The sequence below is a fragment of the Monomorium pharaonis genome, chromosome 3, assembly GCF_013373865.1.
Source record: "Monomorium pharaonis isolate MP-MQ-018 chromosome 3, ASM1337386v2, whole genome shotgun sequence".
Taxonomy (NCBI): domain Eukaryota; kingdom Metazoa; phylum Arthropoda; class Insecta; order Hymenoptera; family Formicidae; genus Monomorium; species Monomorium pharaonis.
Window position 1 is genome coordinate 24602761 of NC_050469.1, and position 14225 is coordinate 24616985.

Below are 14225 nucleotides of genomic sequence, written 5' to 3' on the forward strand. Positions count from 1 at the left end.
TTTTTCACTTTATACAATTGTGCCATATTAGATGAGTTTGGTATTGCATTTGTGTTATGATTATAAGGAATTTTCTCATTTTCTCCAATTTACTATAAAAATTATTATAGGACAACGTTGTATTTCGAAAAGTATCTTATGTGACTTTTTTTATCTACCAATATCTGTTGATATAGTTAAATATAAAATATGTTTAAAATATGTTTAAATATAAAATATGATAACTGTATAGAGAATTGTCTCAAGTCATCACCACACATAGTAAAATTTATCGCAATTCAAAAAATTCTTTTCGTGTACAATAATCTTCTTTGAATAGCAAAACATGTAGGATTTTACAATTTTTGTTTACTGAATTTTGAGAATTTTAAAAACATTGTAAATTTTTAACTATTTAATTATTATCGGGAATATAAAATCGTTTACGTTTATAAAGAAGAGTTATCCTTTACGTATTCAGTTTACAATTAATAGTTACGAAGTGAATTTATATTTGCGCGCAGGGCAAACAGCAGCAGAACCCGTTCGCACGGAGAACTGCTTAGCACACAAATCTTTTTTGATAAACCGACAAGTGGCGGATCACATTCGTACGTGCTCAGACGAGAAGCTGCCCACACGTTAAGCCGCATACCAAAATGACTAGAGTATTTCTGCGGACAAACCACACTCGTGTGCACGAAAATGCTCGATTCAGCATATGAATACATATGTCAAGGAGATACGAAGCTAAGAAGCGAGATATTTCTTAGTAAAAACGGAAGTACCTAGTACTTGACTAAGCATGGTTTGTGTTGCGAATTCGCTTTTTTAAATTGTTAAACCGAGAATTATTCGACGTGATTGTAAGGATGACGGAAAGAATCTCAAGGTGGAATAGTACAATTTTAACAAACGCACGGCTCTAATTGTAATCGAGCAAGTAAGCGTAAGTAAAAAATATTAACAATAACATAAATTCAATTAGTTTACATGACAATACTCTTCTTTATGCGCTAAAGCAAATCACTTGTATTTTAACAATGGACGGACAAAGGGGGAGAAAAACTAATTTCGTCGTGAATTAAAATGCTGATACGTCGTCAGAATGAACACGCCAGATTATTATTGTGGCACTTAATATAGGGAGAGATAACTCAGGGCGTGGCCCCCCTCCTCAGCTGCACTCATAATCTGATAAAGATTTCCAAACGTACGCGCCTCTCCGCGCCTAATGAATCCATCGTATATGTTAATGAGCGGCCTCGAAGCTTCAAACTGACTGTCAAAAAGTTCGGGCAATTAGAGTGATTTACGGCTTAATTTCCTGTCATATTTCGCTTCATTCCCCAAATGTATCGTTACGTTATTCTTTCATTTATCTTCTGTCCTGATCGCGACCGTGTTGAGCCTTCTAGATCACGGACGCGAGCTAGAAGCATCGACGTCGCGTTCTCCGTCTCTCTCCAGACTCTCGGATCGATTGCGTTGAAATTGGAAATTATTTTGGAGGTACGCGGTTCCGCACGTAACGTCTCTTGATCCGCACGCGGTGAATAAAAACAGATCGCGCGATGTGATACGGCGCTTGTAAATAAAGCGAGAAAACTGAGAGACTTCCCGATTTTCTCCTTGTCGAGAGAAAATTCGATGAAATATTTCACGATAACCGAGATGTAATTGCAAGGGGCGACCGCTGTTGCGGGAAACACCTCTCTAAAAAAAAAAAAAAAAAAAAGTTTTCCTCCCGAAATTTTAACGTGGATGGCGGTACACCCTCGCCGGGATTCGCGACGCGGGCACGCGCGCGTTCCAATTCCGTTAAAACTACACTCGTGGACCATCGGGGGAAAAAATAAGGTAAAAATCGTGAAGCTCGAAAAAGAGGGGACGGGGCGCGGAGCGCTAAATTATCGATCCACTTACAATTAGCGCGCCGCGTACTTTAATTATTAAACGCGTCTATGCGCGCCGCGCCGCAATTTCGCTCAATATCAACGAATCATATCGTTATACCGTTTTGCCACCGCCGTTGCCCGGCCAGCGCGGGTTCGGCCGCCCAAATGTAATTTGCCCGAGAGCATGCTAAAGTCGTAATGTCATTAGCCACGGTACGACTCTTTTTCCGGCATTCGTGGCCCACGGGCATTCAAATATTTGAAACCCTGTACGTGCGCGTTTCCCGCACCCCCCTTCCCCTCCCGGACTTTCACGTCCTACGTCGGCGCCGCGCTGCATATGCGTCCCTCATAACGTTATGCGGAAACGCGGCACGCGCGAAACGTGCGAGCTCACGAGCTCATTTCATTCGCCCCTTGTTTTTTTCCCCCCTTCTCAAAGAAGCAATTCGCATTGCTCTCGACGGAGGAGCCCTAACTCGCGTCGTCGAATCTTCCGCTTAAGCGCGTGACCTGAAGCGCTAACGCGCGGGGCCGGAAAGAACCGACGGAGAAATCTCGAACACTTTTTCCCGGCCGCGCACGGAAGCGATAATACTCGGGGACGGTTGTTAATATTTCTCGCCGCCGAAATATATAAATTCTCGTAACGGAGAGGACTCCGCAGTGGCGACCGACGGCGGCGGTGCTCCCGAGGGAAACCGGGGCGTCGCTGTTGTTATCACGACTGCCCCGTGGAAAGATCCGTGCGGTCGGTGAACCACCGCGATAAAGGTGTTCCCGGCGCTCGTGCGCTCATACGCACTGTATTTAAGGGTCGGCGATACTCGTGGGCTTCGTGCACGTTGATTTACGACGCCAGAAGTGAGAAGTCGGGAAGAATGCCCGCTCGATCAGTTATCGCAGAACGCCGCCGCCGCCGCCGCGTTCATTCGAGTAAACTTTAAGTTTTGGTTAACGCAAACGTTTCAGTTTGATAAAGCGAATTTTCAAGATATATATGCCGCGTATTCTTTTATCTTATCATATTATATGTCAAACTGTAACACCGAAAAAAATATCCTGGAAATGAGTTTTACATATTACAGCTTGCAAGCATCTTGACACATATTTTTGATGGATCAGTTGAAATAATTATACCGTTATTATTTAACATGGCCAGTGAAGTGTTTGATGTCCAGGGCTATCGTGATATTCAAATTATGACGATAATAAAAAGCGGCTCGAAGAACTAACTTCGTCTCGGACAACGCGCATGTTTTAAAGATCAATATATTTATCATTTTTATCAGTTTGTTTTTATATTTAACTTTCATGATCGATGAGAAACAATGCGTTCTAATAAGATTCAATATTTTAAAATTACATTTTTCTGTTATGTAAAATTAATTCTAGAATAAATCCTGTAAAAAAGTTTTATGCTATAAATCTTAATAGAAGTTAAAAATATATTTGCCATTAATCTATATCCTTTAGAAGAATCTCTTCTGATGTTAAGATCCTTTTAGTGCTTATTTTAGAAAGATTATTACGTATAAAAATAAGAGAAAGAAATTATTAAATTGATAATTCCATTTTTTTTCGATGAAACTAAATATTGCAAATAGGATTGTACATACATTATTACAGCATATTACCGATATTTATTCCGCGTATATCTGGTTATTGAATTCATAATGGAATTTGCACCTGCGCTTATGTATCTCGTAAGACTCGCAGAAATTATTTACTCCTTCTTCCTTTCATTTTATCTGCCCCGGGCGTCATAATCCAAATTGCATGACGTATGTGCCGCCGACCTTTAACGTTTTATTCCCGTATACACCATCGTCGTCGTCGCCGCCGCACCGGCGGCGTTCCCGTTTTCTGCGCGATAGGAATTACACGATAAATTATTTCGCGCCGTACTTATCTTTTCTTTCCCTTCCTTTTTTTGTCTTCCTCTCGAATTACTGTCGCCGTTACTCAACTCGACCGCAATCGCAAATCTGAGAAATAATCAAAAAGTGCAGCGGCACGTATTTTACCGGGGCACGGCGAAATCGTTTGCGACAAGGGAGAATTATTCCTTGTTTTTTTTTCTTTTTTTTTTAGGAAATAAACCAAAGTCGGGCGATGTCGTTAGTCGTGGTATAAGCGGCACAGAACACAAATCCATCGGGCTAAGGTAGGGTATGTCCGAGAATATGGAACTTATATTTGTTACCGCTCGCCTAACACATTATCGGCGTATTATAATTGAATGTCAAATCTACGGAATATGCGTACACGATGTTTATTCGACTATTGATTATGGAAAAATGCATTTATTGAAAATATTAAACAATAAAGGATTACATAAACACGCGACATTCATTCCTTTATGTCAATATATGAGGATTCTCCTTTCTTATCTAAGGCGATATCAATTACGTGCAGAAGATTGAAAATATAGAAAGATCTCTATACCGATATTGATTGTGTATAATAAGATATTATGTCATGTTGTTAACATCGTATTATTTTTGCAATGTTACAATTGGAACGGGAATTTTGTAGGATTGATTAAACGCGATAACTTTCTTTTTTTTTTATAAAACAAACGTGTTTATTTTTCATGATTCTTTGCTGAAATGGAAAGTGGCAATTAATTTAATACGTATTTAACAGACTGTGAATATATAATGCGTGATTCGAGATGAGCGTATTTACAATAATACAATACAATTAGAATTATACAGTCCTAAACGCGCAATTATAATTAAGACGTATCCAGACGACCAGTAACGTTTCCAGCAACGCTGGTCTTCGGTGTGCTCGGAAATGTGCATGATTATATTTACAAAATTAGATACAATATTTACAAAGAGTTCACTTACGGACTAATAAGCGTTATGCGACCGTTACTTCACCAAGACAGTCGTGAATCTTTAGGAACAAGCTCTCGCGAGACGTCTGTCTTTTCTTTCTGTCATTTAACACTTGGTGATTCGTTATCCACTTCATCGCGAGTGATTGACGAACAAACGACAGGAATGGCAAAGAGGGATGCGTCTCGGGTCCCAAAGAAGTGTCAGATGCGCGAGGAACTTTATCTTAAGATTTCTCGAGTTGTAATACGGAAAGAAAAATATACTCGTATTATCTACATTTTAGTCGCCGCGTCGAAAATCATTACGAGCACAAAATTTTGCGCGTGTAATTATTTATAATTAATAATAGTTCGAAATCTACTACTGTGAAAATAATTTCTTCCATGTTTCGATGCTCATTCCAAAATCAAATGGATAAACGAAACAGTGATATTTGTACAATATTTGTACACATATCACTTTACTTCCCGTGCAACGTTATTTGAGCATCGAAAAAAAAAGATATATTTATAAATATTTGCAATTAAGTTGTGTCAAACGTATAATACGGTTATATTGCTAATAAAATAAAATATCACCGTGTACGATATAAAATAAATGCATTTGTCCAAGCGTATTTAAAATAAATATTTATAAAGAACATTTTATACAATCTCTCTCACCCTTTTCTAATACCGTTACAAATATTATTACGATTGTTCCACGTATGCTGTTCGATGTAAACGATGTTAGAAACAAAAATTACCGACATTTTAGTTAATACCCACGAAATGATCACGCACGTCATAACATTAGCCCCTGTGCTACATTTAACTATTGCCATTATTATCATTATTCACCGCGTTCATCGTGTATATCCAAACCACAAATATTGGCAAATTTACTGACAGTTATGACAATTAATGCAAATCGAAACGGTACTCTAAATCAAAGGTTCCGTATGTGAAAGAGATCAGATGACAAAACATTTAAATTGGAGACCTATCCATCGTAATGAAACAATCGGTAAAATTCACACAGTTGCTTTTGATCGTGACCCAGTTTTCGGTCACGATGATTCATCGTGATTTCGCGTGGCGAATAAATTAGTTGACATAGGAGACGCGCGAAGGAGATTCGCGAGAAATTAGAGAGCGTTGATATACGTATATACACCGGTAAATTAATATCGATCCTTAATTACATTTCACGCGACGTCTCGCTCGCTAAATCAAAGCGCAAAAAATCTAGATTCTCACCGATATACCGCATCATTATTTACAAGAATCATACGAGGGGGGAAAAGCGGTCTTCGGAACTCGCACTCCGTGAGTTTCGAAACGGTAAGTATTTGGTCGTGATTTTGGAAGAACATTGCGCAACGACGTGAAAAACAGAGATACCGAGAAAGGAACGAAGAGCGACGATCGCGCGCATCTCACGTATTCTAAGTCTGAGAAAGAAAAGTCAAGCTGTTAAATCTATCATCGTACATCGTGGTAATAAGCACAAGGCATCGAATCGATTTCGTACGTATATATAATATTATGCGCGCGTACATTGCGAACGGATGATCTATTCGCGACCGAGTGGTTTCGTTCGAGGGGTCGACATGGCCCCCAAGTGGAAGAGTTAAAGCGCCTCAGTCGGGGTGATACGTCGCGAGTATGGAGTACTGGAAATACTGTACAAGTGTTAGCCACAGCTATCCCGAAGCGAAGGAATTTTTTACATCTCGATCTCTCCCGACGAGAAACGTGGCGATACGGCCGGACGACCGTGCCCCAGCGGGTACCGGAAGCGAGACGAAGACCGGAAGAAAAAAAGGTGGGAAGTCGGTCTATCTCCTGCCGGATCGGAGCACGATCGCCGCCCTTCTGCGCTAGACGAAGTAAGTACGCGGATTGCCTGGATGCGCGGGAGCGAGGGCCTCCCCGGGTGGCGCGGTGGGCACCACCGGTGGTTCCGCTATGGTGCTGTAGAGATGGCTGCCCCTCGACGACAGACTAGCCGGACGGCCGTTACCGGCATGCAGCGCGCTGTAGCCATGCTGATGTGGATGGTGCGGGTGATGCTGATGATGTTGATGCTGATGCTCCGCGCCACTGTCCTCGTCCTCGGTACGGCTCGACGCCGAGCTGACGTAGGTAGATTGCGTAGGTGTCGGCGTGGGTGCGTGGTGCACCGGTGCGACCAAAACGCCATTAGGCTTGGTCCACACGTCCACGGCGGCGGACGGCGCCGCGGTGTACCGCGTCGGTGTGCGATTACGGTCGTTGACCTTCTTGCTGTCGCGCCGCTTGTCGACCGAGTCCGGCATGGCGAACCTGAGCTTCTCCCAGAACCTCTTCTCGCCCCAGATCACCACCGTGCACGTCTGCAGCAGCAGCTGCAATTCCGGATCTCGGGTAGGTGTTTCAGTAGCGAGCAGCACTAGCACTCGACGCTTCCGCGAGGTCGGCCTGATGTTCTCCAGCGCGGTTCTTAGAGCGGCGCGGAACTCCGGATGCTGCCACTCGTTCGCGAGGAACACCGGCGAGAAGATTATAACGATGCGTCTCGCGGAGGCCGCGGCCGGTGGTAACGCCTCCTGCGGTCTGGCCGGCGGCAGGTCGCGCCAATGTAAACAGAGAGCCAAACCGGCTTGCTCCAATTCAGCCGCGAGGAATCTGGAGACAAAGTCCTCGTCGCGCTCGCTGTAGATGATATAACCGTCGTACAGTCTATCTCTCTCCTCATCGGGCGGTGCCGCCATTTTGCCGAGTCGTAGACCGTAACGCGCGTGGGCCCAGAGTCGCACGTCTTGTCGGAAGACGAAGGCCAGGGCGACGAAAAGACAGATGGCGATCACGGCCACCAAAGCGCCGGCGAGCAGGGGCACGAAGTTACTGCCTAGCAGCGGGATTTCCTGGATGCCGCGCCTTTCGGCTTCCGTGGACGGATCGCCGCAACGTTCCATCGCCTGGGCGAGGGTTTCGATACCGTCGCGGCAGTACATCTTCTCCGGATCACCGCGATGCTCCGCAAGCCAGGCGCGCAACCTGGCGGCGTTCCCGCATTCGCAGCTCCACGCGTTGCCCTCCAGCGCGACCTTGGTGCCGTCACCGACGCTCGGCAAGGCTTCCCACGGTCGAAAGTCGACGATACGATTGCTGTCCAGTCGCAGTACTTCGAGTTTTCGCATCTTCTTGAACGTCGTATTGCCCACGGTGGCGATCGCATTGTGATCCAGATACAGCTCCGACATGCGCTCCAGCTGATCGAACTCGAAGCCTCGCAGCTCCCGCAGCGCGTTGTCCTCAAGATGAAGAACGCGCAAAGCACCGACACCGTTGAACGTGCGATTGTGTATCGCGATGATGCCGCTATTGTTTAGATACAGCACCTCCAAGCGACGTTTGCCGATGAAAACATGGCTGCTGAGATCACCTAGCTCGTTACCGTCCAAATAGATCTCCGTCGCGTCCATGGGTATTCGCTCCGGCACGTGTTTGTATCCAGCGTTGGAGCAGTCGACGACGTTGCTGGACCAGCTGTGATCGTGATAGCACGAACAATTGTCGGGACAGGTCATCTCGCAGTCGCACGCGTCGAAGTCGCAGCAGTGACAGAGGGCGAAGCAGTGCGTATCGTATCGGCAGAGAAAGTCCTTCGACTTCAAGGACAGCAGAGGACGCCGCGGCGTGGCGCGAACGTGCACCATGTCGCACGTGACAGCGTCAAGGTCCATGACACGCGGATACTGACCGCGCCGGTCGTGCTTCTCATCGTTGATTCGCGGCAGCCACTCCATGCTGCAGTCGCAGAGAATGGGATTGTTTCCGATGTAAAATTCAGGAAGTTCCTTGCTCTTCGACATCGGGTGCAGATCGAGGGCGGCGATCTCCAACTTTCTGATCTCGTTGCCGTAAAGCATTATCTTCTCCAGGCTCGGCTTCTGTGAAAAAGTGCCGGCTGCCACGCTGCGTATCTTGTTGTTGTTCAGAAACAGCATCTCCACACTATCCGGCACATTAATATCCCTGATCTCGGTAATGAGGTTGTAGCTGGCGTCCAGCATCTTTATTCGCAAACTGCTGCGCACCATGTAGTAATTCCCCAGTTCGCTTATTTGATTGGCGTGTATGTCCAGCCACTCTATGCTTGACGGTAGGTGGCTGTAGTCGAACCACAGCAGCTTATTATCGGACACGTTCAACCAGACGAGAGTCGAGAGACTCGTAAAAGCACCGCGTATCTCCGTCAATTGATTTCCGTCCAGCCTTATAACCCGTAATACCGGATTATTCGAAAAAGCGCTCTGTTCGACATGACGAATGAAATTATTCGCTAGATTAAGCACTTGCAACGCTGGTAAAGTAGCGAATGCGTCGCGCGACACATTCTCCAACTTGTTATCCACTAAACGCAATCCGTAGACCTCGTTCAAACCGGCGAACGAGTCGTTATCGATTCTAGACATTTGATTGTTACCGAGGTCGAGAGTTTTGAGCGAATGCAACACGCGAACCGCATAAGGAACTTCCGTCAGAGAATTCCCGCTCAAAGAGAGATCCTGAAGGTTTGTGAGATTCGCAAACACATGCCTATGTAGGACGCGTAGTCTGTTGCTGTCCAGGAAGAGCTGCCCGAGCGCGCTGAGACCGATCGTGTGCACCGGCTCGAATCTGGCGATTCTATTATGCGAAAGCGTTAAGGAATGCAAGTTGGTGAGCGAGGCGAAACAGCCGTCGACGAGCGTATCGATATTGTTATGCTCAAGTTTCAGAATCTGGAGACTGCTTAGACCTTTGAAGACGGACGCGTCGATTTTCGTCAAAGCGTTGAACGACAGATCAAGTATGACGAGACGAGTCAGTTGCGTAAAGGTATCCCGTTTTACCCACGGGCTCGTCAATCCGTTATTGCTAAGATCTAATTCCTGGAGCTCCTCGAGACTGTCCAGCAGCCCGGGCGCCAATACCGTGAGAGAATTGTTGCTGAGTACCAGCTCTCTAAGTTCTCTCGTTTTGGAAAACAGTTCTGGTGGCAGTGCGACGAGTCTATTGCTAGACATATTGAGAATTCGTAGAGACGTGAGGCCGTTGAGAGCGTGGTCACCCACGGAGCCGATCGAGTTATCCTGTACCTTCAGCACGCTCAAGCTACGTAGGCTGCTGAGTGCGCCGTCGGGCAAGGCACTGAGGTCGTTATTACTGATGTCGAGAATCTCGAGATTCGGCGTGCAGGAATCGACCCAATCGGCGAAACCCAGGGACATGATGTCCTGTAACTTGTTGCGCGTCAGATTTAAACTCACGAGATTCTGCACGGGGCAGAACAGTTCCGACGGCAGCGACCAGAGATTGTTGTCGGTGAGATCGAGGTGCTGCAGATTCGTCAGACCACGTAGTGTATCGCGATTGAGCTCCAACTCCATATGCAGCCATTGGTTGTGCGTCCGCAGAGACAGACTACGAAGATTGTGTACCGGAATGAACACACCGCCTGGCAGGTATCGAATTTTGCAGTAATCGACGCGCAGCTTCGTGAGACGCGGCAACGGCGACAGAAAACCATGCTGACTGTCGAGCTGACTTTCGAAGAACAATACGTCACTGCATTCCAATCCCAGCGACGTTACGGAGTCCACCTGTATTGCTGAAAGGTTTCCTATCAGCTCAGGCACGTTTGCGATTGTTCTGACCTGGCACGCCAGAACCTTTTCCGCGTCGTCGTCTTCCTTTCTCCACTCGCAGCCATTCGGCGCCTGCGAGAGACTCGTGATGCTGCGCCCGTGCACCGTACAAAGATCCTGCAGCGTCAGATATAGGACGACGATCGTCGACAGAATCGCCGATCGCGACCACGACGCTACGCGACGACGTTCTTCCATCGTGGACGACGCTCCTGTAGTCGTACACCTGCAGTTGGAAGATACTCGCGCGGGTGCTTGAGAGATCGGTCGCACCGTCACGCACTCATGACTACGACACTCTGTTTTAACTGTATACACTCCGTTTCACGCCACGCCACGCCACTGACAGGAAGAAAGGAAAACACGCCGATTTGTATTCAGCCGACTCTACCGAATCCCCCGTTGTCGGCGAACACGAACGACTCACACTGGCACCAACGCGACGACCTTCGACCTCGTCGTCCGCTCGCGCGAATCGGCCGAGCACCTAACGCTCATCCCCAATGAGTGAGACGCAGAGCGACCACCAACACAACGAACGCGGCGGATATCCTACTGCCGTGATGATGACGACGTGATTACGTGCGACCCGGGTGACGACGACTGCGACCCGGGATACGACGACATTCCACCGCGGCGGTCGGAGTGCAACTGACTCCGAGACGGAGTTCACGTTCTATCGACGATCACGGTATACCCTGCACGTAACTAGCAGCGTGCGGTCGCCTTCCCCTTCTCTCGATTCCCTGTTCCCACCACCGTGGGCCGTTGCCCCTCCGCTCGTAGAATGTACCCCTTCTATTTTCTTTCAACGTGCTACACCGGCACTGACACAGAGACATGGTGCTCGCGAGAACGCTCTTCGGCAAACGTTGAATGCCACAGGCGGCTGCTTGCCTGCCTTCTTGCCTGCCTGCTTGCCTGCCTGCCTGCCTGCCTGCCTGCCTGCCTCGAAGATGCAACAAACCAGCTGACTGACAACATTACTCTCCTCTTTCTCTTTCTCTCTCTCTCTCTCTCTCTCTCTCTGTCTCTCGCTTTCCCTATCTCTTTCTCTCTTCCCTTCTCTTTCTTTCTGCTCTTCTCTCTTCTTACTAGGTAAACACTAAACTGGTTCCTAGACGCACCGGCACGCATTTATCAAACGGCTTCTCTTCCGAACGAACATTCTCTCCTTCGTTTCTTCGTGCGAGGATCTTTCGCCCTCGGGCGCCTCGTCTAACGTCCACGACGTTATCTAATAGGGCTATGGGATGTCCCACGGCGCCTGTCGGCAAACTTTTATAGATGCCCGTTTTTCCTGCAATGATTTGTTGTTTCGGTATTTCGTGGTTTGAACTTTTAACCGGCTGTTTTTTACTTTTCCCAAAAGTATTCAAGGTAGTCATAATGTTGCATGCCGAAAAGGATTTGTTGCATTTTCGCGGCAAACGTGAATGGTTTCCCGCGAAAAGTTTCGAAACAGGTACTTTCGACACGTATATTTTCCAAGTTTTGACATGCTAACTTGCCTGCGTAAGCGCATTTCCTATGCAAATTTTGATGTCGATTGTGATTAGATTACCCACATATGTAGAATAAACCAATAACCTCGACTACTAGACCCGATAAATCAAACTTGCTTGATAAATTATTAATTAATAGATTCGACAGATGAATAGAACGGATGTTGGTGAATTAGTTCCGCTAGAATTAACATTTAATCGTTACATTTTCATGAAAATTTCGAAGTTAATTTAAAAAATGATATCTCTCTGTTTGCAGTTTCTCTTAGTATCTGTAAAAAGAAACAGCTGCGTCATGCGCATAGGGATATACCCTTCTGTGGAGTAGAGGGTGAGACCTTTAACGCCATCTAGATTTTATCTAGAGAACTGAAACAAGCTTTTAGATAAAGCTTTACTAGTCCTTTTTACCTATATTTTATTTATTAGATATATTATAAAATGTAAAAAAAAATTGAAATAGGTTAAGGGGTTGTATCAAAAGGTATACATATTTTTTCAATAATTTGCTATTTATTTTATATGAATTTATTGTATTTTTATAGGAATACAGTACCGTTTCTGATACGGTAATTTGAAAAATTTTATAAAACTCTTAAATTTATCAATTATTTAATTTTTTTAAGTATTTGAGTATTTTGAGGTTTTCATTTTTATACATTATTTAAATATTTAATCTCATTAAATCATTACATGTAATCGCGTTCTGAAATCTTCTTTTAGCAAATTTCATATCGAATTTTTATACGTTTATAGCGATGAGTTATAAGATAATCAGTTTGTAAAATGTAATATAATAATTTCAGACAGGCGATTATTAGATTAATGATTCTGCAAATGGTATATTCTCCTTGAAAATTTATTTTTATCATAATAAAAATTAGATTTCAATATTAGATTGAAATCCATTATACTTTATCTGGCAAACTTTATCCGTTAAAAAAGAATCTAATGCGTGCGCCCGGAGCCGGAGGGGAAATCATTAATTAAATGATTAATATTACTGCGCGCACGCGTATATTAATTGTATATCTCTTAACGTCTAACTTTTCCTCGAACTTATTCTGAGCGACAGCTGCTCATCTGTCGCGGTAAGAGTGTATAAGATGATGAATCACGCGGGTATACTAGATGAGCGTACGGGATTATAAATTCGAAGTCGTACACCGCGCGCGTACTCACGATGACGGATGGAGGCATTCATGGATTTAAACATACGGGGTTTCCACACTTCATTATGTATTTACGGCTTGTCAGCGTGATATCATTTCCCCGTCAGTCCTGCCGAGGACTAAACCGCCTCGCGTCGCAATTGGAATACTTTATCAGTGTGACTAAGTGTATACGGAGCACATCTCCCTCTTACCCCCCTTTTCCCCCCTCTCCCCCCTGACGGTTAAGCGTATCGCTCACGCTCCTATTACGTGCGTATTTTCATTTAGCGTGATCCAGGTACGAAGCGCACGGTCTCTCCGGGTTATCTGAATCTCTTTAGCCACCCGTGGCCGTAGGGCGGCACACAGGATATTGATTTTTTTTTTCTTTTCTGTAAAACACAATTTGCAAGATTAGAAGCGTCCTAAGTAAAGTAACAACATCCATTTACTTAACGTGCTAAGCGAAATAACATTAAAATACATAAACCGCCAGAGAGAGAGAGAGAGAGAGAGAGAGAGAGAGAGAGAGAGAGAGAGAGAGAGAGAGCACGTACTAACACTAAGGAAAGGTCATAGTTGTCTCTCTTCGTCTCTCTTTTTTTTCCTTCAGGGGAATGTCGGAGAAATAATTTAGGCGATAGACGACGAAGTCTTTGAGTTGTCCGCAAGAGAATGAAAGATCTAAATAACCGTGCTGCCGCTCGTAGGGAATTCGTAAGGGAGAGACCTTTCTTTTCTCGCGCTCCGGCAGCGTACTATCCGTTGAAATTTATGCTCGCGCTAGTTCCATGCAAGCGCATGGAAGGAGGAGCGGCCAGGTCTCTGAATGGGCTGCTCTCTTATTTGAATAAGCACTTTTTTTCTGCTACACGGTATCACGCGCGCGAGTCCATTTCACGAGGATGAAACATCGTTGTTAAATGACCGAAAAGTGCTATTCCGAGGTAGGGCCGTCTTTAAAAGAACGTCGGCGATGAGATGGATTGTTAAATAAATTATTATTCGTTATGGCTCGCCGATTAAAAATGTGGTATGGTCTCGAGGCCATAAGAAGATCAGTATCGAGAGAGAGAACGGAGAGGAGAACGCTCTCTTATCTAAACAATGTAGAATAAATATTATCACAAAATGAAAAGTTGGAAAGTTCCTTAGGTCCATTTGCGCTAATGTAGAGATCA

At 45.2% G+C, this 14225-nt stretch overlaps 2 protein-coding genes across 2 annotated transcripts in view; one reads left to right on the forward strand and one right to left on the reverse strand.

Moving 5' to 3' along the window:
- Window positions 1-14225, forward strand: part of LOC105839701 (E3 ubiquitin-protein ligase lubel) — a 296564-nt gene that overhangs the window by 165588 nt on the left and 116751 nt on the right. The gene's annotated exons all lie outside the window — the stretch shown is intronic.
- Window positions 3950-11104, reverse strand: LOC105839706 (toll-like receptor Tollo). The gene has a single exon (XM_012686200.3). It carries the CDS (start codon window positions 10581-10583, stop codon window positions 6591-6593), a length of 3993 nt encoding a protein of 1330 aa, XP_012541654.1. The 5' UTR covers window positions 10584-11104; the 3' UTR covers window positions 3950-6590.